The sequence below is a fragment of the Haliotis rufescens genome, unplaced genomic scaffold, assembly GCF_023055435.1.
Source record: "Haliotis rufescens isolate VD_foot unplaced genomic scaffold, xgHalRufe1.0.p SCAF_10, whole genome shotgun sequence".
Lineage (NCBI taxonomy): Eukaryota > Metazoa > Mollusca > Gastropoda > Lepetellida > Haliotidae > Haliotis > Haliotis rufescens.
In genome coordinates this window covers 46,660,811-46,683,476 of record NW_025963780.1, presented here as the reverse complement: position 1 = coordinate 46,683,476, position 22,666 = coordinate 46,660,811, and the positions used below count along the sequence as shown (strand labels likewise).

At 46.5% G+C, this 22,666-nt stretch overlaps 2 protein-coding genes across 6 annotated transcripts in view; one reads left to right on the top strand and one right to left on the bottom strand.

Annotated features, from left to right (window-relative positions):
* LOC124126331 (polypeptide N-acetylgalactosaminyltransferase 13-like) overlaps positions 1-20,464 on the bottom strand; it is a 105,317-nt gene extending 84,853 nt beyond the window's left edge. For 3 of the 5 annotated variants that reach the window (XR_006859767.2, XR_006859768.2, XM_046489730.2), the window contains exon 1: positions 20,202-20,464. The gene's annotated coding sequence lies outside the window, so the exon portion shown is untranslated. Of the gene's footprint in view, positions 1-7,924; positions 8,167-20,201 lie in introns of those variants that run through there. The other 2 variants (XM_046489732.2, XM_046489731.2) reach the window with 2 other exon arrangements.
* On the top strand, positions 4,854-6,909 carry LOC125374764 (major royal jelly protein 5-like). Its single transcript, XM_048386235.1, has 5 exons — positions 4,854-4,894; positions 5,518-5,801; positions 6,110-6,303; positions 6,358-6,546; positions 6,745-6,909. Exons 1-5 carry the CDS (start codon positions 4,854-4,856, stop codon positions 6,907-6,909), a joined length of 873 nt encoding a protein of 290 aa, XP_048242192.1.
* Positions 20,465-22,666: the final 2,202 nt, after the last annotated feature.

The window sequence follows — 22,666 nt, the reverse complement described above, 5'->3', positions numbered from 1 at the left end:
CGTGGCCGGCACAGTGAACACACTCCATGCACCAACTGCTACCACACTCAAGTCAAGTGGAAGTGATTGACATGGCTTTTTTGCCTCCAGCTTATCAACATCTAATGGGCCATGGGTTACTGGTCGACAAAGGGATTATTTTCATGATTGCATTGACAAGTCATCAGGCCTGACATCCAGCATGGATATACTGACATCTTGAGTGGGTTATGCAGGAGTAAGGTAGACATAGAGAGGATGACATGAAGATCACAGTGATTCAGGCCATGAGTGAGTGAGTGAGTGAGTGAGAGAGTATTGTTTATGGCGCTTTTACCAATATTCCAGCAATATCACAACAGGGGACACCAGAAATGAGCTTCACACACTGTACCCATGTTGGGTATTGAACTTTGGTCTTCGGCCTGACGAGTTGAGTCCAGTCCCCAAAATGTACGAGAATCTGTACTTACCTGAGAAAGTGTAATCCCAAATAGGTGAGGTGAGGTGAAATGGGGTTTAACGTCGCTTCCAAGAATATTGCACTTTTATAGCGACATGCATGTACGTGTGTGTGTTTGTGTGGCTGCTTGTACTAGTCCTGACTGATGCCGATAAATAGTGCTAGCTCACTGAGATACCATGCCGCAGTTTAACATGAATACCCCATTCAGACACAGTATACTGACTCTGAGCCGACCAGTCCTTGTTTTAGCCCCTTAATGCTGAGCACCAGACAGGGTAATAACAATTACCATCTTTTAACATCTTTTGGTATGACACGGCCGGGAATCGAGCCCCGGTCCTTCCGCTCTCCGGGGCGGACGCTCTACCGCTAGACCAGAGAGGCGGTCTAATCCCAAATAGAACATTTGTTACATTTGACCACTTTCTAAATGGCAACGTATGTTCATAACATATATATGTACCTGTATATGTATATAGAACAACAAAAGTAATAAGATAACAAAAGGTAGAAACTTAAGAGGAGCCAACAGTTAATTGGCGCTGATAGGTGATTAGCAATGAACAAATGGAAGCCAACACTTAACAGTAAATTAGCGCTGATAGTTGATAGCAATGGACAACTGATAGTCAGGACTTCGCTGATTGATAATGGGCAATGGACAATGGGCAAACGGGAGGCCATGGGTAGTTAGCAATGGACAATGGGCAAACGGGAGGCCATGGGTAGTTAGCAATGGACAATGGGAAAATAGGAGGCCATGGGTAGTTAGCAATGGACAATGGGAAAATAGGAGGCCATGGGTAATTAGCAATGGACAATGGGCAAACGGGAGGCCATGGGTAGTTAGCAATGGACAATGGGAAAATAGGAGGCCATGGGTAGTTAGCAATGGACAATGGGAAAATAGGAGAACATGGGTAGTTAGCAATGGACAATGGGAAAACGGGAGGCCATGGGTAGTTAGCAATGGACAATGGGCAAACGGGAGGCCATGGGTAGTTAGCAATGGACAATGGGAAAATAGGAGGCCATGGGTAGTAAGCAATGGACAATGGGAAAATAGGAGGCCATGGGTAATTAGCAATGGACAATGGGCAAACGGGAGGCCATGGGTAGTTAGCAATGGACAATGGGAAAATAGGAGGCCATGGGTAGTTAGCAATGGACAATGGGAAAATAGGAGGCCATGGGTAGTTAGCAATGGACAATGGGAAAACGGGAGGCCATGGGTAGTTAGCAATGGACAATGGGCAAACGGGAGGCCATGGGTAGTTAGCAATGGACAATGGGCAAACGGGAGGCCATGGATAGTTAGCAATGGACAATGGGCAAACGGGAGGCCATGGGTAGTTAGCAATGGACAATGGGCAAACGGGAGGCCATGGGTAGTTAGCAATGGACAATGGGCAAACGGGAGGCCATGGGTAGTTAGCAATGGACAATGGGCAAACGGGAGGCCATGGGTAGTTAGCAATGGACAATGGGCAAACGGGAGGCCATGGGTAGTTAGCAATGGACAATGGGCAAACGGGAGGCCATGGGTAGTTAGCAATGGACAATGGGAAAACGGGAGGCCATGGGTAGTTAGCAATGGACAATGGGCAAACGGGAGGCCATGGGTAGTTAGCAATGGACAATGGGCAAACGGGAGGCCATGGGTAGTTAGCAATGGACAATGGGCAAACGGGAGGCCATGGGTAGTTAGCAATGGACAATGGGCAAACGGGAGGCCATGGATAGTTAGCAATGGACAATGGGCAAACGGGAGGCCATGGGTAGTTAGCAATGGACAATGGGCAAACGGGAGGCCATGGGTAGTTAGCAATGGACAATGGGAAAATAGGAGGCCATGGGTAGTTAGCAATGGACAATGGGAAAATAGGAGGCCATGGGTAATTAGCAATGGACAATGGGCAAACGGGAGGCCATGGGTAGTTAGCAATGGACAATGGGAAAATAGGAGGCCATGGGTAGTTAGCAATGGACAATGGGAAAATAGGAGAACATGGGTAGTTAGCAATGGACAATGGGAAAACGGGAGGCCATGGGTAGTTAGCAATGGACAATGGGCAAACGGGAGGCCATGGGTAGTTAGCAATGGACAATGGGAAAATAGGAGGCCATGGGTAGTTAGCAATGGACAATGGGAAAATAGGAGGCCATGGGAAATTAGCAATGGACAATGGGCAAACGGGAGGCCATGCGTAGTTAGCAATGGACAATGGGAAAATAGGAGGCCATGGGTAGTTAGCAATGGACAATGGGAAAACGGGAGGCCATGGGTAGTTAGCAATGGACAATGGGCAAACGGGAGGCCATGGGTAGTTAGCAATGGACAATGGGCAAACGGGAGGCCATGGATAGTTAGCAATGGACAATGGGCAAACGGGAGGACATGGGTAGTTAGCAATGGACAATGGGCAAACGGGAGGCCATGGGTAGTAAGCAATGGACAATGGGCAAACGGGAGGCCATGGGTAGTTAGCAATGGACAATGGGCAAAAGGGAGGCCATGGGTAGTTAGCAATGGACAATGGGCAAACGGGAGGCCATGGGTAGTTAGCAATGGACAATGGGAAAATAGGAGGCCATGGGTAGTTAGCAATGGACAATGGGAAAATAGGAGGCCATGGGTAGTTAGCAATGGACAATGGGCAAAAGGGAGGCCATGGGTAGTTAGCAATGGACAATGGGCAAACGGGAGGCCATGGGTAGTTAGCAATGGACAATGGGCAAACGGGAGGCCATGGATAGTTAGCAATGGACAATGGGCAAACGGGAGGCCATGGGTAGTTAGCAATGGACAATGGGCAAACGGGAGGCCATGGGTAGTTAGCAATGGACAATGGGCAAACGGGAGGCCATGGGTAGTTAGCAATGGACAATGGGCAAACGGGAGGCCATGGGTAGTTAGCAATGGACAATGGGCAAACGGGAGGCCATGGGTAGTTAGCAATGGACAATGGGAAAACGGGAGGCCATGGGTAGTTAGCAATGGACAATGGGCAAACGGGAGGCCATGGGTAGTTAGCAATGGACAATGGGCAAACGGGAGGCCATGGGTAGTTAGCAATGGACAATGGGCAAACGGGAGGCCATGGGTAGTTAGCAATGGACAATGGGCAAACGGGAGGCCATGGATAGTTAGCAATGGACAATGGGCAAACGGGAGGCCATGGGTAGTTAGCAATGGACAATGGGCAAACGGGAGGCCATAGGTAGTTAGCAATGGACAATGGGAAAATAGGAGGCCATGGGTAGTTAGCAATGGACAATGGGAAAATAGGAGGCCATGGGTAATTAGCAATGGACAATGGGCAAACGGGAGGCCATGGGTAGTTAGCAATGGACAATGGGAAAATAGGAGGCCATGGGTAGTTAGCAATGGACAATGGGAAAATAGGAGAACATGGGTAGTTAGCAATGGACAATGGGAAAACGGGAGGCCATGGGTAGTTAGCAATGGACAATGGGCAAACAGGAGGCCATGGGTTGTTAGCAATGGCCAATGGGAAAATAGGAGGCCATGGGTAGTTAGCAATGGACAATGGGAAAATAGGAGGCCATGGGTAATTAGCAATGGACAATGGGCAAACGGGAGGCCATGGGTAGTTAGCAATGGACAATGGGAAAATAGGAGGCCATGGGTAGTTAGCAATGGACAATGGGAAAATAGGAGGCCATGGGTAGTTAGCAATGGACAATGGGAAAACGGGAGGCCATGGGTAGTTAGCAATGGACAATGGGCAAACGGGAGGCCATGGGTAGTTAGCAATGGACAATGGGCAAACGGGAGGCCATGGATAGTTAGCAATGGACAATGGGCAAACGGGAGGCCATGGGTAGTTAGCAATGGACAATGGGCAAACGGGAGGCCATGGGTAGTAAGCAATGGACAATGGGCAAACGGGAGGCCATGGGTAGTTAGCAATGGACAATGGGCAAAAGGGAGGCCATGGGTAGTTAGCAATGGACAATGGGCAAACGGGAGGCCATGGGTAGTTAGCAATGGACAATGGGCAAACGGGAGGCCATGGGTAGTTAGCAATGGACAATGGGCAAAAGGGAGGCCATGGGTAGTTAGCAATGGACAATGGGCAAACGGGAGGCCATGGGTAGTTAGCAATGGACAATGGGCAAACGGGAGGCCATGGGTAGTTAGCAATGGACAATGGGCAAACGGGAGGCCATGGGTAGTTAGCAATGGACAATGGGAAAACGGGAGGCCATGGGTAGTTAGCAATGGACAATGGGCAAACGGGAGGCCATGGGTAGTTAGCAATGGACAATGGGCAAACGGGAGGCCATGGGTAGTTAGCAATGGACAATGGGCAAACGGGAGGCCATGGGTAGTTAGCAATGGACAATGGGCAAATGGGAGGCCATGGGTAGTTAGCAATGGACAATGGGCAAACGGGAGGCCATAGGGGATATTATGGTCACAAGGTAGCCCAAGGTCCTTCCCAGCGCGTGACACCTTCGTTTTACTCTTGGTATAGAGAAGTCCGCGAACAGGCTATCGCTGTGAGGAGCTTGATAGTCGCAATGTGTACACACTAATTGATAAAAAGATCGTCAGAGGCAAGTTGTATCAGAAGGATACTATATTCCATCTCCATATTGATAATGACACATAAATATACTTATTTATATTTGCCCCAATATATTACTACATTTACAAATGTAGCAAACAGGGTTTCATGTCACGATGAAGATTCTTTGACATAGTCCATGCATGTGTGTGTGGCTACTTGTGCCAGTCTGGACTTACGCTGGGTTTATAGTGTTAGCCAACTGATGCCGCAGTTTAACAGAGATACCCAACTCAGACACAGTATACTGATTTCCAGTCCTTGTTCTATTCTCTTAATGTCAAACATCAGGCAGGGTAACAACAAGTACCATCTTTTGATATGACACAGCCAGGGGATCAAACCACCAACAGGTGATCTATTCCCCCAGTCTACATGGACTTAAACTGAGCTTGCATCCTGCTTGTGTCTTGTTTCCGCTACAATCTGTGAGGATGTAAGGATACTCCTTGTTCAAGCAGGATGTGTATCTCCTAGGGCAGGCAGGTGGGACAAGGCGGGGAAGTGGGACAAGGCGGAAAAGTGGGACAAAGCGGACAAGTGGGACAAGGCGGGCAAATGGGACAAGGCGGACAAGTGGGACAAGGCGGGCAAGTGGGACAAGGCGGGCAAGTGGGACAAGGCGGACAAGTGGGACAAGATGGGCAAGTGGGACAAGGCGGAAAAATGGGACAAGGCGGACAAGTGGGACAAGTGGGACAAGGTGGGCAAGTGGGACAAGGCGGGCAAGTGGGACAAGGCGGGCAAGTGGGACAAGGCAGGCAAGTGAGACAAGGCGAAAAAGTGGGACAAGGCGGACAAGGCAGACAAGTGGGACAAGGCGGGACAAGGCGGGCAAGTGGGACAAGGCGAAAAAGTGAGACAAGGCGAAAAAGTGGGACAAGGCGGAAAAGTGGGACAAGGCGGGCAAGTGGGACAAGGCGAAAAAGTGAGACAAGGCGAAAAAGTGGGACAAGGCGGAAAAGTGGGACAAGGTGGACAAGTGGGACAAGGCAGGACAAGGCGGGCAAGTGGGACAAGGCGGGCAAGTGGGACAAGGCAGAAAAGTGGGACAAGGCGGAAAAGTGAGACAAGGCGGAAAAGTGGGACAAGGCGGACAAGTGGGACAAGGCGGACAAGGCGGAAAAGTGGGACAAGGCGGATAAGTGGGACAAGGCGGACAAGTGGGACAAGGCGGGCAAGTGGGACAAGGCGGAAAAGTGGGACAAGGCGGATAAGTGGGACAAGGCGGACAAGTGGGACAAGGCGGGCAAGTGGGACAAGGCGGGCAAGTGGGACAAGGCGGAAAAGTGAGACAAGGCGGATAAGTGGGACAAGGCGGATAAGGCGGGCAAGTGGGACAAGGCGGGCAAGTGGGACAAGGCGGATAAGGCAGGCAAGTGGGACAAGGCGGATAAGTGGGACAAGGCGGAAAAGTGGGACAAGGCGGACAAGGCGGGCAAGTGGGACAAGGCGGGCAAGTGGGACAAGGCGGGCAAGTGGGACAAGGCTGAAAAGTGGGACAAGGCGGACAAGTGAGACAAGGCGGAAAAGTGGGACAAGGCGGACAAGGCGGGCAAGTGGGACAAGGCCGGCAAGTGGGACAAGGCGGATAAGGCAGGCAAGTGGGACAAGGCGGATAAGTGGGACAAGGCGGAAAAGTGGGACAAGGCGGACAAGGCGGGCAAGTGGGACAAGGCGGACAAGTGAGACAAGGCGGAAAAGTGGGACAAGGCGGGCAAGTGGGACAAGGCCGGCAAGTGGGACAAGGCGGATAAGGCAGGCAAGTGGGACAAGGCGGATAAGTGGGACAAGGCGGAAAAGTGGGACAAGGCGGACAAGGCCGGCAAGTGGGACAAGGCGGGCAAGTGGGACAAGGCGGACAAGTGAGACAAGGCGGAAAAGTGGGACAAGGCGGAAAAGGCGGGCAAGTGGGACAAGGCGGGCAAGTGGGACAAGGCGGATAAGTGGGACAAGGCGGACAAGTGGGACAAGGCGGACAAGTGGGACAAGGCGGAAAAGTGGGACAAGGCGGACAAGGCGGGACAAGGCGGGCAAGTGGGACAAGGCGGACCAAGGCGGACAAGTGGGACAAGGCGGATAAGGCGGGCAAGTGGGACATGGTGAGGTTTTATGCTGCTTTTAGCATTATACCAGCAATATCACGCTGGTGAACACAAGAAATGGGCTTCACCCATTGTACCCATGTAGGGAATTGAATCCAGGTCTTCAGCATGACGAGCAAATGCTTTAACAACTAGGCTACCCAACCACCCCTTATAAATTTCATTAAATCCCTATTGCGTAAATTGATGTTCATGATGTCAGTCACTGTTTTGTCTGGTCCAGACTCAATTAGTTACTGACAACAGTCATGTTGTGGAATATTGCTGAGTACGTCGTTAAACAAAAAACAAACAAAGGAAACTTTCAGAAGGATTAGCATGTTTCCTTGAACAACAACTTTCACAGAAGGTTTAGCATTTCATGAATCAACTCTGTAGCAGATCATATTTGTCTACAAGTGAAAATAAGAACTAATTTCTAACTCTGCAGTTATTTTAATCAATCTCACAACGTGTTGAGTATTTATCACAAAGAATATGAAATTCTTTACCTTGAAGAAGCACAAATAACAAGCAATAACATTCTGTTGACCCATGATAAAAAAAAAACTAAAGCAAATATATGTTAAAAAGAACAGTTTCTGTTCCCCCTCTCAGGGCTGTCCCTGTATCTGTGTGAAACTCACATGGCTAATGAAGCACTCCTGCACCATCACGCAGCATCTACCCAGCTCTCAGTGACCCCTACCTATTGTATGAGATACAGCTCTCAGTGACCCCTATCTATTATATGGGATACTTTATGTACAAACAGTTGAAACTGGCGTGTTATGACTCACCCTATCCTGCATGTCACATCCCCTCGTCTGCAGCCTCCGCCTGTTCACTAGAGCCCTGCATCACGCTGGGCCATAAACCTTGCCACTTGCTCCACTCCTAACATGTCACATTTCACATGCTTTCTATTTTAACTCATTAGGAGTGGCATGTAATATTCTTGTTTATCCATCTGGCATGACACCACCTCCAACACCCCACTCACGTTCCCTGTCTTGTTGAGATAAACCTCCTCTTAATTAAGTCATAAAATTCAGGTATGTGGAGTGCAGCATTCTGTTTCATATTCCCTGAACATTCCACTGAGGCTTGTGACACTTCACATTTAAAATAAAAAGAAGTAAGTTGATGAATTTCATGACATACTATATGGTGGCGAAGGCAGCAATGTGTATCGCTGTATATACATGACATACTATATGGTGATGAAGGCAGCAATGTGTATCGGTGTATATACATGACATACTATATGGTGATGAAGACAGCAATGTGTATTGGTGTATATACACAATATACTATATGGTGATGAAGGCAGCAATGTGTATTGGTGTATATACACAATATACTATATGGTGATGAAGGCAGCAATGTGTATCAGTGTATATACACAATATACTATATGGTGATGAAGGCAGCAATGTGTATCGGTGTATATACACAATATACTATATGGTGATGAAGGCAGCAATGTGTATTGGTGTATATACACAATATACTATATGGTGATGAAGGCAGCAATGTGTATCGGTGTATATACACAATATACTATATGGTGATGAAGGCAGCAATGTGTATTGGTGTATATACATGATATACTATATGGTGATGAAGGCAGCAATGTGTATCAGTGTATATACACAATATACTATATGGTGATGAAGGCAGCAATGTGTATCGCTGTATATACATGATATACTATATGGTGATGAAGGCAGCAATGTGTATCGGTGTATATACACAATATACTATATGGTGATGAAGGCAGCAATGTGTATCGGTGTATATACACAATATACTATATGGTGATGAAGGCAGCAATGTGTATTGGTGTATATACATGATATACTATATGGTGATGAAGGCAGCAATGTGTATCGGTGTATATACACAATATACTATATGGTGATGAAGGCAGCAATGTGTATTGGTATATATACACAATATACTACATGGTGATGAAGGCAGCAATGTGTATTCGTGTATATACAAAATATACTATATGGTGATGAAGGCAGCAATGTGTATCAGTGTATATTCACAATATACTATATGGTGATGAAGGCAGCAATGTGTATCGGTGTATATACACGATATACTACATGGTGATGAAGGCAGCAATGTGTATGGGTGTATATACATGATATACTATATGGTGATGAAGGCAGCAATGTGTATGGGTGTATATACATAATATACTATACGGTGATGAAGGCAGCAATGTGTATTGGTGTATATACATGATATACTATATGGTGATGAAGGCAGCAATGTGTATTGGTGTATATACATGATATACTATATGGTGATGAAGGCAGCAATGTGTATTGGTGTATATACATGATATACTATACGGTGATGAAGGCAGCAATGTGTATTGGTGTATATACATGATATACTATATGGTGATGAAGGCAGCAATGTGTATTGGTGTATATACACAATATACTATATGGTGATGAAGGCAGCAATGTGTATCGGTGTATATACATGATATACTATATGGTGATGAAGGCAGCAATGTGTATCGGTGTATATACACAATATACTATATGGTGATGAAGGCAGCAATGTGTATCGGTGTATTTACACAATATACTATATGGTGATGAAGGCAGCAATGTGTATTGGTGTATATACATGATATACTATATGGTGATGAAGGCAGCAATGTGTATTGGTGTATATACATGATATACTATACGGTGATGAAGGCAGCAATGTGTATCAGTGTATATACACAATATACTATACGGTGATGAAGGCAGCAATGTGTATTGGTGTATATACATGATATACTATATGGTGATGAAGGCAGCAATGTGTATTGGTGTATATACATGATATACTATACGGTGATGAAGGCAGCAATGTGTATTGGTGTATATACATGATATACTATACGGTGATGAAGGCAGCAATGTGTATTGGTGTATATACATGATATACTATATGGTGATGAAGGCAGCAATGTGTATTGGTGTATATACACAATATACTATATGGTGATGAAGGCAGCAATGTGTATTGGTGTATATACATGATATACTATACGGTGATGAAGGCAGCAATGTGTATTGGTGTATATACAAAATATACTATACGGTGATGAAGGCAGCACTGGTATTGGTGTATATACACAATATACTATATGGTGATGAAGGCAGCAATGTGTATCAGTGTATATACACAATATACTATACGGTGATGAAGGCAGCAATGTGTATTGGTGTATATACATGATATACTATATGGTGATGAAGGCAGCAATGGGTAGTATTGGATACCTACATCTATCATGTCATTATTTTCTGATTTGATCAATATTATCTGACAAATGGGGCATCTGACAATTAGGGTATCTGACAACTAGGGTTTGACCATCACTCTTGCCTCCAATATCTAAAACAACACCAATCAGAAAACTCACAGAGGCTGACCATCAACAGAGATCAAAGTTACAAAACTCACAGAAGCCATTGTCTCTTCATCTTATATCATACACTGTAACTACACACTGCATCAACCACTTTGTTCCAGATGTCACCCCTAGGCTTCCTCCATTCAGTGTCACTTGACCGCCCGGAGACTGCCTCCATGGTCTAGTGGTAGAGCGTCCGCCCGGAGACTGCCTCTGTAGTCTAGTGGTAGAGCGCCGCCCGGAGACTGCCTCTGTAGTCTAGTGGTAGAGCGTCCGCCCGGAGACTGCCTCTGTAGTCTAGTGGTAGAGCGTCCGCCCGGAGACTGCCTCTGTAGTCTAGTGGTAGAGCGTCCGCCCGGAGACTGCCTCTGTAGTCTAGTGGTAGAGCGTCCGCCCGGAGACTGCCTCTGTATTCTAGTGGTAGAGCGTCCGCCCGGGGACTGCCTCTGTAGTCTAGTGGTAGAGCGTCCGCCCGGAAACTGCCTCTGTAGTCTAGTGGTAGAGCGTCCGCCCGGAGACTGCCTCCGTAGTCTAGTGGTAGAGCGTCCGCCCGGAGACTGCCTCTGTAGTCTAGTGGTAGAGCATCCGCCCGGGGACTGCCTCTGTAGTCTAGTGGTAGAGCGTCCGCCCGGAGACTGCCTCCATGGTCTAGTGGTAGAGCGTCCGCCCGGAGACTGCCTCTGTAGTCTAGTGGTAGAGCGTCCGCCCGGAGACTGCCTCTGTAGTCTAGTGGTGGAGCGTCCGCTCGGGGACTGCCTCTGTAGTCTAGTGGTAGAGCGTCCGCCCGGATACTGCCTCCATGGTCTAGTGGTAGAGCGTCCGCCCGGAGACTGCCTCTGTAGTCTAGTGGTAGAGCGTCCGCCCGGATACTGCCTCTGTAGTCTAGTGGTAGAGCGTCCGCCCGGAGACTGCCTCTGTAGTCTAGTGGTAGAGCATCCGCCTGGGGACTGCCTCTGTAGTCTAGTGGTAGAGCGTTCGCCCGGAGACTGCCTCCATGGTCTAGTGGTAGAGCGTCCGCCCGGAGACTGCCTCTGTAGTCTAGTGGTAGAGCGTCCGCCCGGAGACTGCCTCTGTAGTCTAGTGGTAGAGCGTCCGCCCGGAGACTGCCTCTGAAGTCTAGTGGTAGAGCGTCCGCCCCAAGACTGCCTCTGTAGTCTAGTGGTAGAGCGTCCGCCCCAAGACTGCCTCTGTAGTCTAGTGGTAGAGCGTCTGCCCGAAGACTGCCTCTGTAGTCTAGTGGTAGAGCGTCCGCCCGGAGACTGCCTCTGCAGTCTAGTGGTAGAGCGTCCGCCAGGAGAGCACCTCCTTGGTCTAGTGGTAGAGCGTCCGCCCGGAGACTGCCTTCGTGGTGTAGTGGTGGAGCATCCGCCAGGAGAGTGCCTCCATGGTCTAGTGGTAGAGCATCCGCCAGGAGAGTGCCTCCATGGTCTAGTGGTAGAGCATCCGCCAGGAGAGTGCCTCCATGGTCTAGTGGTAGAGCGTCCGCCAGGAGAGTGCCTCCATGGTCTAGTGGTAGAGCATCCGCCAGGAGAGTGCCTCCATGGTCTAGTGGTGGAGCATCCGTCAGAGAGCGCCTCCATGGTTTAGTGGTAGAGTGTCCGCCCGGAGACTGCCTTCGTAGTCTAGTGGTGGAGCATCTGTCCGAGAGCGCCTCCATGGTCTAGTGGTAGAGGGTCCGTCCGAGAGTGCCTCCATGGTCTAGTGGTAGAGCATCTGTCCGAGAGCACCTCCATGGTCTAGTGGTAGAGCATCCGCCCGGAGACTGCCTCCCTGGTGAAGTGGTAGAGCATCTGTCCAAGAGCGCCTCCATGGTCTAGTGGTAGAGCGTCCGCCCGGAGACTGCCTCCCTGGTGTAGTGGTAGAGCATCCGTCAGAGAGCGCCTCCACGGTCTAGTGGTAGAACGTCCACCGGGAGACTGCCTCCCTGGTGTAGTGGTAGAGCATCCGTCCGAGAGCACCTCCATGGTCTAGTGTTAGAGCGTCCACCCGGAGACTGCCTTCGTGGTCTAGTGGTAGAGCATCCGTCCTAGAGCGCCTCAATGGCCTAGTGGTAGAGCGTCCGTACGAGAGCGCCTCCAAGGTCTAGTGGTAGAGCGTCCACCTGGAGACTGCCTTCGTGGTCTAGTGGTAGAGCATCCGTCCTAGAGCGCCTCCATGGTCTAGTGGTAGAGCGTCCGTACGAGAGCGCCTCCAAGGGTCTAGTGGTAGAGCGTCCACCTGGAGACTGCCTTCGTGGTCTAGTGGTAGAGGGTCCGTCCGAGAGCGCCTCCATGGTCTAGTGGTAGAGCATCCGTCCGAGAGCGCCTCCATGGTCTAGTGGAAGAGCGTCCGCCCGGAGACTGCCTCTGTGGTGTAGTGGTTTTTGGTTCAATCCCTGGCCACGTCATACCAAAAGATATCAAAAGATTGTACTTGTTATCACCTCATGAAACTGAACTGGGCGATTGACAAACATCTGTTGACACCACCTGTCACAGGCAGATTCAATATATTTCATAAATCTCACTTGTCCATTATAAATTTGTGATTTGTGCTGTGAACAGGATGTGCATGATCTTGCATAAACCTGGTCTGTATGCAGGTACTGGATGATATCCCCCACTCCCACCAGCAATAGAGATCACTAAACTATGTAATGGATACCTACATCTATCATGTCATTATTCTCTGATTTGATCAATATTATCTGACAACTGGGGCATCTGACAATTAGGGTATCTGACAACTAGGGTTTGACCATCACTCTTGCCTCCAATATCTAAAACAACACCAATCAGAAAACTCACAGAGGCTGACCATCAACAGAGATCAAAGTTACAAAACTCACAGAAGCCATTGTCTCTTCATCTTATATCATACACTGTAACTACACACTGCATCAACCACTTTGTTCCAGATGTCACCCCTAGACTTCCTCCATTCAGTGTCACTTGACCGCCCGGAGACTGCCTCCATGGTCTAGTGGTAGAGCGTCCGCCCGGAGACTGCCTCTGTAGTCTAGTGGTAGAGCGTCTGCCCGGAGACTGCCTCTGTAGTCTAGTGGTAGAGCGTCCGCCCGGAGACTGCCTCCGTAGTCTAGTGGTAGAGCGTCCGCCCGGATACTGCCTCTGTAGTCTAGTGGTAGAGCATCCGCCCGGGGACTGCCTCTGTAGTCTAGTGGTAGAGCGTCCGCCCGGAGACTGCCTCCATGGTCTAGAGGTAGAGCGTCCGCCCGGATACTGCCTCTGTAGTCTAGTGGTAGAGCATCCGCCCGGGGACTGCCTCTGTAGTCTAGTGGTAGAGCGTCCGCCCGGAGACTGCCTCCATGGTCTAGAGGTAGAGCGTCCGCCCGGAGACTGCCTCCGTAGTCTAGTGGTAGAGCGTCCGCCCGGAGACTGCCTCTGTAGTGTAGTGGTAGAGCGTCCGCCCGGAGACTGCCTCTGTAGTCTAGTGGTAGAGCGTCCGCCCGGAGACTGCCTCTGTAGTCTAGTGGTAGAGCGTCCACCCGGAGACTGCCTCTGTTGTCTAGTGGTAGAGCGTCCGCCCGGAGACTGCCTCTGTAGTCTTATGGTAGAGCGTCCGCCCGGAGACTGCCTCTGTAGCCTTGTGGTAGAGCGTCCGCCAGGAGAGCATCTCCTTGGTCTAGTGGTAGAGCGTCCGCCCGGAGACTGCCTTCGTGGTTTAGTGGTGGAGCATCTGTCCGAGAGCGCATCCATGGTCTAGTGGTAGAGTGTCCGCCCGGAGACTTCCTTCGTGGTGTAGTGGTGGAGCATCCGCCAGGAGAGTGCCTCCATGGTCTAGTGGTAGAGCATCCGCCAGGAGAGCACCTCCATGGTCTAGTGGTAGAGCGTCCGCCAGGAGAGTGCCTCCATGGTCTAGTGGTAGAGCGTCCGCCAGGAGAGTGCCTCCATGGTCTAGTGGTGGAGCATCCGTCCGAGAGCGCCTCCATGGTTTAGTGGTAGAGTGTCCACCCGGAGACTGCCTTCGTGGTGTAGTGGTGGAGCATCTGTCCGAGAGCGCCTCCGTAGTCTAGTGGTAGAGCATCCGCCCGGAGACTGCCTTCGTAGTCTAGTGGTGGAGCATCTGTCCGAGAGCGCCTCCATGGTCTAGTGGTAGAGGGTCCGTCCGAGAGTGCCTCCATGGTCTAGTGGTAGAGCATCCGTCCGAGAGCGCCTCCATGGTCTAGTGGCAGAGCGTCCACCCAGAGACTGCCTCCCTGGTGAAGTGGTAGAGCATCTGTCCAAGAGCGCCTCCATGGTCTAGTGGTAGAGTGTCCGCCCGGAGAGTGCCTCCCTGGTGTAGTGGTAGAGCATCCGTCCGAGAGCGCCTCCACGGTCTAGTGGTAGAACGTCCACCGGGAGACTGCCTCCCTGGTGTAGTGGTAGAGCATCCGTCTGAGAGCACCTCCATGGTCTAGTGTTAGAGCGTCCACCCGGAGACTGCCTTCGTGGTCTAGTGGTAGAGCATCCGTCCTAGAGCGCCTCCATGGTCTAGTGGTAGAGCGTCCGTACGAGAGCGCCTCCAAGGGTCTAGTGGTAGAGCGTCCACCTGGAGACTGCCTTCGTGGTCTAGTGGTAGAGCATCCGTCCGAGAGCACCTCCATGGTCTAGTGGTAGAGCATCCGTCCGAGAGTGCATCCATGGTCTAGTGGAAGAGCGTCCGCCCGGAGACTGCCTCTATGGTGTAGTGGTTTTTGGTTCAATCCCTGGCCACGTCATACCAAAAGATATCAAAAGATTGTACTTGTTATCACCTCATGAAACTGAACTGGGCGATTGACAAACATCTGTTGACACCACCTGTCACAGGCAGATTCAATATATTTCATAAATCTCACTTGTCCATTATAAATTTGTGATTTGTGCTGTGAACAGGATGTGCATGATCTTGCATAAACATGATCTGTATGCAGGTACTGGATGATATCCCCCACTCCCACCAGCAATAGAGATCACTAAACTATGTGAATCCAGTCTTTAAAAGGCATTTAGAAGTCATGCACATAAGGAAGAGAATTTATGGATGTCAACTTCGGAACATATTTCGGAGTATTAACTTACTCCTTCATCAGGTGATATACGTTCTTATATGTGAATCCAGTTTGATTGGTGAGAGTGTTGAAAACCCATTAATAGTTACAACATTAATAGTGATGTTCACAAAAATACGCTTCTAAATCCAGACCATGACATTGATGGGACGTTTTCGCTAGGTGTTATTAATCAGAATAAATGTTGATAAATAGAGTATCAGGCATCAGTACAGTAACCATGGTAACAAGTCTAAATGTAAGAAAGGTCTTCATTAATTAGAAAATTTAGTTTTAAGAATTTTCCACATTTATTTAACTTTTCAAACCATTCTTTTGATATTATCCCATATTGATAAAGTCATCAATATCTTATTTCTCAAATATTTCACAGAAACTCCACAAACCTCAATGGCTTGCAGACAGGGATGAGAATGGATTTTTTTAAAAATAACACTGGAAGTTAGCGGGAGGTGTGGTAGACTATATGATTAATGCATGTACGTATTGTATAAGCCAGGGACACAAGACACCAGCTGGTCACTCGACATGCAAAGTGCTACGCCATGGATCTGTTCTGACCAGAGAGCTCACATTCCCTCGTCTGCTTCAAATCTTTGTAAATACAGAAAACAAAATTCATCTCCTCTTGAGGCCAAGTAAAAATATTGATGCAACTGACAAAAATCCCGGTGTCATTCACCAACTTATCAAAGCTCCACAAACGTACACCTAATGATATGATACACTACACACCCACCCATACATTTTTACTTATATTTCTGTATCTACATGATCGCAGAAGTGCTTGTGTTTGTGTGCTTGTGGTTTAACACTGCACTCAGCAATATTCTAGGTGCCTGTCTTTAACTAAGGTGTGACCAAGCAATCCAGTGAATAATATTATGAGCGACAATCCATGTCAACGAATCTGACACCCCGATATACAATCGCCTCTCAGGTCTGATGATGCAACATCAGATTTCAAGGTGTTCGTAAATTTCCGGGCCATACTCAAATTACTGGGCATTTGTCATATCAACCACTACTCTCTTGTAGTGAATCAGGTCACTGGTTGCCATATTCAAACTTTGAGGTTCGATCAATTTTTGAAAAGGGAGACGTTTTAACACAAGAAATAACATAAGAGATGAATGTACACTTTTCAATTTTGGACTGTTAAAGTTTACGGCATTTAGAAAAGAAAATTTCTAACGCTGAAAGCCTGCCAAGGACCCTCAGCCAGGAACCCGAGACATGTCCCTCCACAGACACTACCCGTATTCTCTGACACATGTGCTACTGTCTTATGAGCGGCTTAAACAGGGAACATATTCCACATCAGCTGCTAGTGTAGGTAGACGCTGTGACAAGTGCCTTGTGTGAAACTGAAACAGTTCCTGTGTTGATAGGGTATTCATAACTGTTGGATTAACATGATTAATAAACAGCATACAAACTGCCTTGAATTAACATGGTAGTAATGAGTTTTGTTTACTCAGCAATGTTTCAGCCTGATGACGATGGTCAGGATCAGTGATGGAGCAACTGCCATTGTGGAAAGTTGACCCAGCCTCAACCCAGTCACGGAGCCTGACCACCCAATCCACTCTGCCTCTCATGACCAGCACAGGTGTTGCTGTTCTAACCCGTTCTAACCGACCTTCCCACAGGGCAAGAATGCATGAATGTTGTTGAATGAGTGACTTACTGTGAATGTTGTTGAATGAGTGACTTACTGTGAATGTTGTTGAATGAGTGACCTACTGTGAATGTTGTTGAATGAGTGACTTACTGTGAATGTTGTTGAATGAGTGACTTACTGTGAATGTTGTTGAATGAGTGACCTACTGTGAATGTTGTTCAATGTCACAGCCAGTAAAAATCCAACCTGTATTTACAATCAACAGTCTGAAAATAGTTGAGGACCAATGATTGAAAGTATGAGCAAACCATCCACACCAACAACTACACATATAATCACTGAGCAGCCAAGTCACAGAGCATGACCAACAAATCCCTGTCACCAAGTAGGAGAAATTAAGGACCTGTTCTGGCCCAGAGTCTCAACATGGCCACACTTACCTACAGTCGACAAACACCGATCTGCTCAAGCCTGCTGCCTGCTCTGGAGATAGACATATAGAGCGACATGCAGGTCGTAGGGGTTGACATAATTCTGATGGTAGGTTAAACTTTCAATAATCTGTAATATGGTTGTAAGACTTTTGCTCAACACAATTCTTGACTGGCTGTCAACAAGTAACAAGTGTGCTTATCAAGTCTTTTTATGACCATTATCCACTGGGCATGTTGGAGTCACTTTATTAAAGCTTTCTCTACCTTCTTTAGCCCTCAGGACCCCTTTTCTAGGAAAGCCCTTCCTTATGATATTCAGTCCTTGGGACCCATTTTCACTATCAACAATGATCAAAGCTTTCAGTGTTCCTCAGCATGTGTAGCTCTAGGGCCCCTACTCGCATCCTCAGGGTTAGTGATGGTTGGGGGGCGGGGGAGGGGAATGTCCTATCTTCAGTATCCTCAGGGTTAGTGATGGTTGGGGGGAATGTCCTATCTTCAGTATCAACAGGGTTAGTGATGGTTGGGGGGGGGGGGGGGGGGGGGGCGGCGGAGGGGAATATCCTCAGTATCCTCAGGGTTTGTGATGGTTGGGGGACGTAGGAGAATATCATATCTTCAATATGTGGCTGTTACAATCTTTTACACTGATATGACGCTGCTCTGCGTGAAGATAACATGAGAGATGGTCACTTCAGGGGGAATTTTCTAATCATCCAATCAGCTTCGAGGCTTCTAACTTCTCCGTACAAGTGATGGAAGCCTTCAGACCAGCATCACTGTGTTCTATTCTCTGCATTGGAACCCATGGAACCCAGACAACAGCAGGAAAGACTGATCAGGTCTGAACTCCTCCAACACCAGTCAAGCAGAAACTGTTACTGCTGTGACACTGACTTCCCAGAGACTATTGGGAGACAGATCTATAGATGAAGCCTACATTTATCAAGGAAATTATCTGATTTTAAAACATCTTTGCTACTACATGTCATACACCATTTGAAAGGTCTGCTCATAAACATGGTATCACATTATTTAAATTATGAATTAGCAACTTGTTTACCAAGAATTAGCAACTCTCTTGGCTAGTGAAACATTCTACTGACGTCTTGATGTCAAGCAGACGACAAACAAAGGGAGTAGTGCACTTTACCGGGCGCACTTTTTCAGATCCAATTAGCGCTGTGGGGGCTCGAACGCGCTTCGCCGGCTCACCGGCTCTGCTAATTAATGCGTTAATTAGCCTACGCTCTACCACTGGACCACAGGCGCTATCACATGTAATCAGTGCTCGTTTAACAGGTCATTAGAATCCCCATTGACATGCATGCGTAATTCAGTAAACAATGAATTGCGCATGCGTGTGACGTCACTGCCCGCTCTCCAATTCATCTTTTCTCGAAACCACACCCGCAATTGTTTATGTCAACATGACCGACCAATGGGATTAACTGGATTAACGCTTGAAAAAGTAAGAATTTATGGCTAACCCTTGCCCAAACCCACTGACCCTAATGACCGAAAAGGGGTTTTGGATCGTAAAGACGTGTAAGTTTCCCTAAGACCGAAAACGGGTGTTGGATCGTAAAGACGTGTAAGTTTCCCTAAGACCGAAAAACGGGTGTTGGATCGTAAAGTTGTGTAAGTTTCCCTAAGACCTAGAACGGGTGTTTGATCGTAAAGATGTGTAAGTTTCCCTAAGACCGAGAACGGGTGTTTGATTGTAAAGATGTGTAAGTTTCCCTAAGACCGAAAACGAGTGTTGGATCGTGAAGCGAGAGTCACCAGAGCGTGAGGCACGGTAACGGTATAACGAGACAGCGGTGGCACTATAGCGCGGTAATTGAGCGGATGGTAGAGCTCAGGCTGCGCCCGGTAAACTGCATTGTTGCCCAAACAAATTCATTGATGCCATCAGATATGGTCTGTTACGTTGGAGTTTCAGTTTTGAGATATTATAAACATGTCATCTGGGTACCCTGGGGGCAAATACCCATTCAGTAACCAATCAGAAACGGACAACAACCCAAGGCAAGATAAAATGTAGTAAAATGGGTGTGGCACTTAAAAGTGTTAGCCTAAAGTGCACCCAGACAGAATGACTACTATTCATACATAGTTGTGTACAATTTGGATTGAAGTGCTTTTACGTGTTACATAAAAACAAGATAAGATTTTGATTTGGTATGTGTGACTTAGGCATAGGCTATGCTATCAATATTCCCTCCTAAACACCTCAACAAAATACGCACATCCATCCGGCGATCTAGCCAGCACACTACACAAGAAGTTATTACGGTTTTTAACTCTTTAGATAGTGATAACATACTCTTAAACAAGGTTAAAACATGAGACTCGGAACGAGGTACTTTCTGCACGGAGTCGAGAATACCCGATCTCTGTCAATCTAACGAAGAACCGGGGCGTGCTCGCAACACATTCGTGTCCAACTCGAATCACCGGCAACTTCGAACAAAACGCCCCGGTCATTTGATAGACCTTTGTTTTCGTCAACGCGCCGAGCCGCCAAAAACACTATTTTGGTTGGACTTACCCAATGATCCGTAATCTCTTTTCCACCTCCACGTCTCAACGCAAGCGGAAGTTTGATAAATAGATGTCGCTTGTATCCTAAAACAGCAGAGAAGGGCCCCTTACAACACTTAAATCAAGAGCGCCGTGACAGGGCGAGTGTTTGCGTACTCCTCGTGTACTATGTGCCAAACTGGCTGTGGTCTACTCTACATCGTGTTCTAAGCTTAATGCTCTTGATTCCTGGCAAAAAGATTCCAAGTTAATTATGAGCACATTACAAGGGAGACAACTCGTCAAGACACGTTTTTAACTGAAAGCGCCCCACCTGTGTGTACAGAAGGGGAGAGCACAAATACGACTTTATTGTCAATATTTGATCTACTATCAGTAATTATGCTTTGATAAGGTCAAAACGGGTCATGACAAATTCTTGAGAGTTTCTTTAACAGTAAAGCCTTAGTTTTATATGTAAAGGTGTCAGTCATACTGAGCGGTTTCTCACAAGTGTATATTTAAAGTAATCCTCTAACCTCTAAGCCTCTAAAGGTTGTATAGCTCCTTCCATGAGGTCGTGTCTACCATATAACAGCCTGTCTCTGTGCGCGCAAACAAGTATAGCGTCAGCTGATCACGTGACGTTATGTATCCAAGAGGTTTCGACAGTATTTTAGACTCCTTAAATTGGTATATCGAATAAATAATTAAAGTACTTGTATTCCTTCTGTGTTCACACATCATTACGTCACGAGTAGTGACAAATTAATCGACCTGTGTAAATTCATCATACTTTACAGATAATACGTACTCTATCTCTACTAAGACGAAGATTAAAGGAGACTTTCGTCAATTTTTAAGTTAGTTTATGCTAAATGAAACATCGTCAGAGCGGCTTTATAACTCAGGATCATTTGAGGTTCCATGTCCCGTCGTTACATAATCATTTCGGATGAAAGGCGATGCTAGCAAGTGTTACAATCGTACCTAACCACGGGTCAGTTGTATATAGAAATATATACTCTATCTCTACTAAGACGAAGATTACTGTATATAGAAATATATACTCTATCTCTACTAAGACGAAGATAACTGTATATAGAAATATATACTCTATCTCTACTAAGACGAAGATTACTGTATATAGAAATATCTACTCTATCTCTACTAAGACGAAGATTACTTTATATAGAAATATATACTCTATCTCTACTAAGACGAAGATTACTGTATATAGAAATATATACTCTATCTCTACTAAGATGAAGATTACTGTATATAGAAATATATACTCTATCTCTACTAAGACGAAGATTACTGTATATAGAAATATATACTCTATCTCTACTAAGACGAAGATTACTGTATATAGAAATATCTACTCTATCTCTACTAAGACGAAGATTACTGTATATAGAAATATCTACTCTATCTCTACTAAGACGAAGATTACTGTATATAGAAATATATACCCTATCTCTACTAAGACGAAGATTACTGTATATAGAAATATCTACTCTATCTCTACTAAGACGAAGATTACTGTATATAGAAATATATACTCTATCTCTACTAAGACGAAGATTACTGTATATATATAAATATATACTCCACAGATACTAAGATCATTAAAACATTCTTGATAAAAGTATACTCTATCTTGTAAGGGGCGACTAATGGGATTGGGTGGTCAGGCTCGCTGAGTTGTTTGATGCAAGTCATCGTAACCCAATTGCGTGTATCGGTGCACATCTCAATCACTGGATTGTCCGGTCCAGACATGATTACTTATAGACCGCCTTCATATAGCTGCAATATATTGTTGAATGCGGCGTTAAACAACAATCAAACAAACTTTACTAAGATGAAGAAAATATTTATAGATTCATATATACTCAATCTATACTAAGATGAAAATAAACTTTATAGATAAATATATTCTCTATTTATACTAAGATGAAGATAAATTTTATAGTATAATATCTATACTGAGATGAAGATAACACTTTAGAGATAGATATACACACTTTACTACGACGAAGAAAAACAACCTGTTTGCATCGTTTAGGTTAATACGCAAATCGGGTAAAATCAGTTGTTGAAATTACTGGTGTGTTTGGTCTCTTGAGAATATATTTAGATCTGTTGATTATTTTAGGTAACGTTTTAGAAGAAAACACGAAATACTTAAGCTGGTGAATACAGAAATTCCATTGCAAGAAATTGTATAAGTCAAACTTTAATGGCTAAATGGCACATATGCGGTGAAATCCTCATTACTGGGTTATTCAGCCCTGACTTAGCGATATAGCTGTCAATCCACACACATCGAGTAACCAGCATCTGCTTCACTCGAAACACAAATATGTCTATTAATGTCAATCTTTAAATTAACGCAAGCATGAATTATATGCGAAAAATGGGAGTGGTCTTTGCTCGCATTAATAAAATTTCGCATATATCTCCAAAATGACGACCAACAATCAGACG

Excerpts from the sequence above, each read along its gene's own strand:
- LOC125374764 (XM_048386235.1), top strand. The coding sequence starts at position 4,854 with ATGGGCAAACGGGAGGCCATAGGGGATATTATGGTCACAAG. Across the intron at positions 4,895-5,517 it reads GGGGATATTATGGTCACAAG|GGCAGGCAGGTGGGACAAGG; the intron begins GTAGCCCAAGGT and ends TGTATCTCCTAG. Across the intron at positions 6,304-6,357 it reads AGGCGGGCAAGTGGGACAAG|GCGGATAAGGCGGGCAAGTG; the intron begins GCGGGCAAGTGG and ends AAGTGGGACAAG.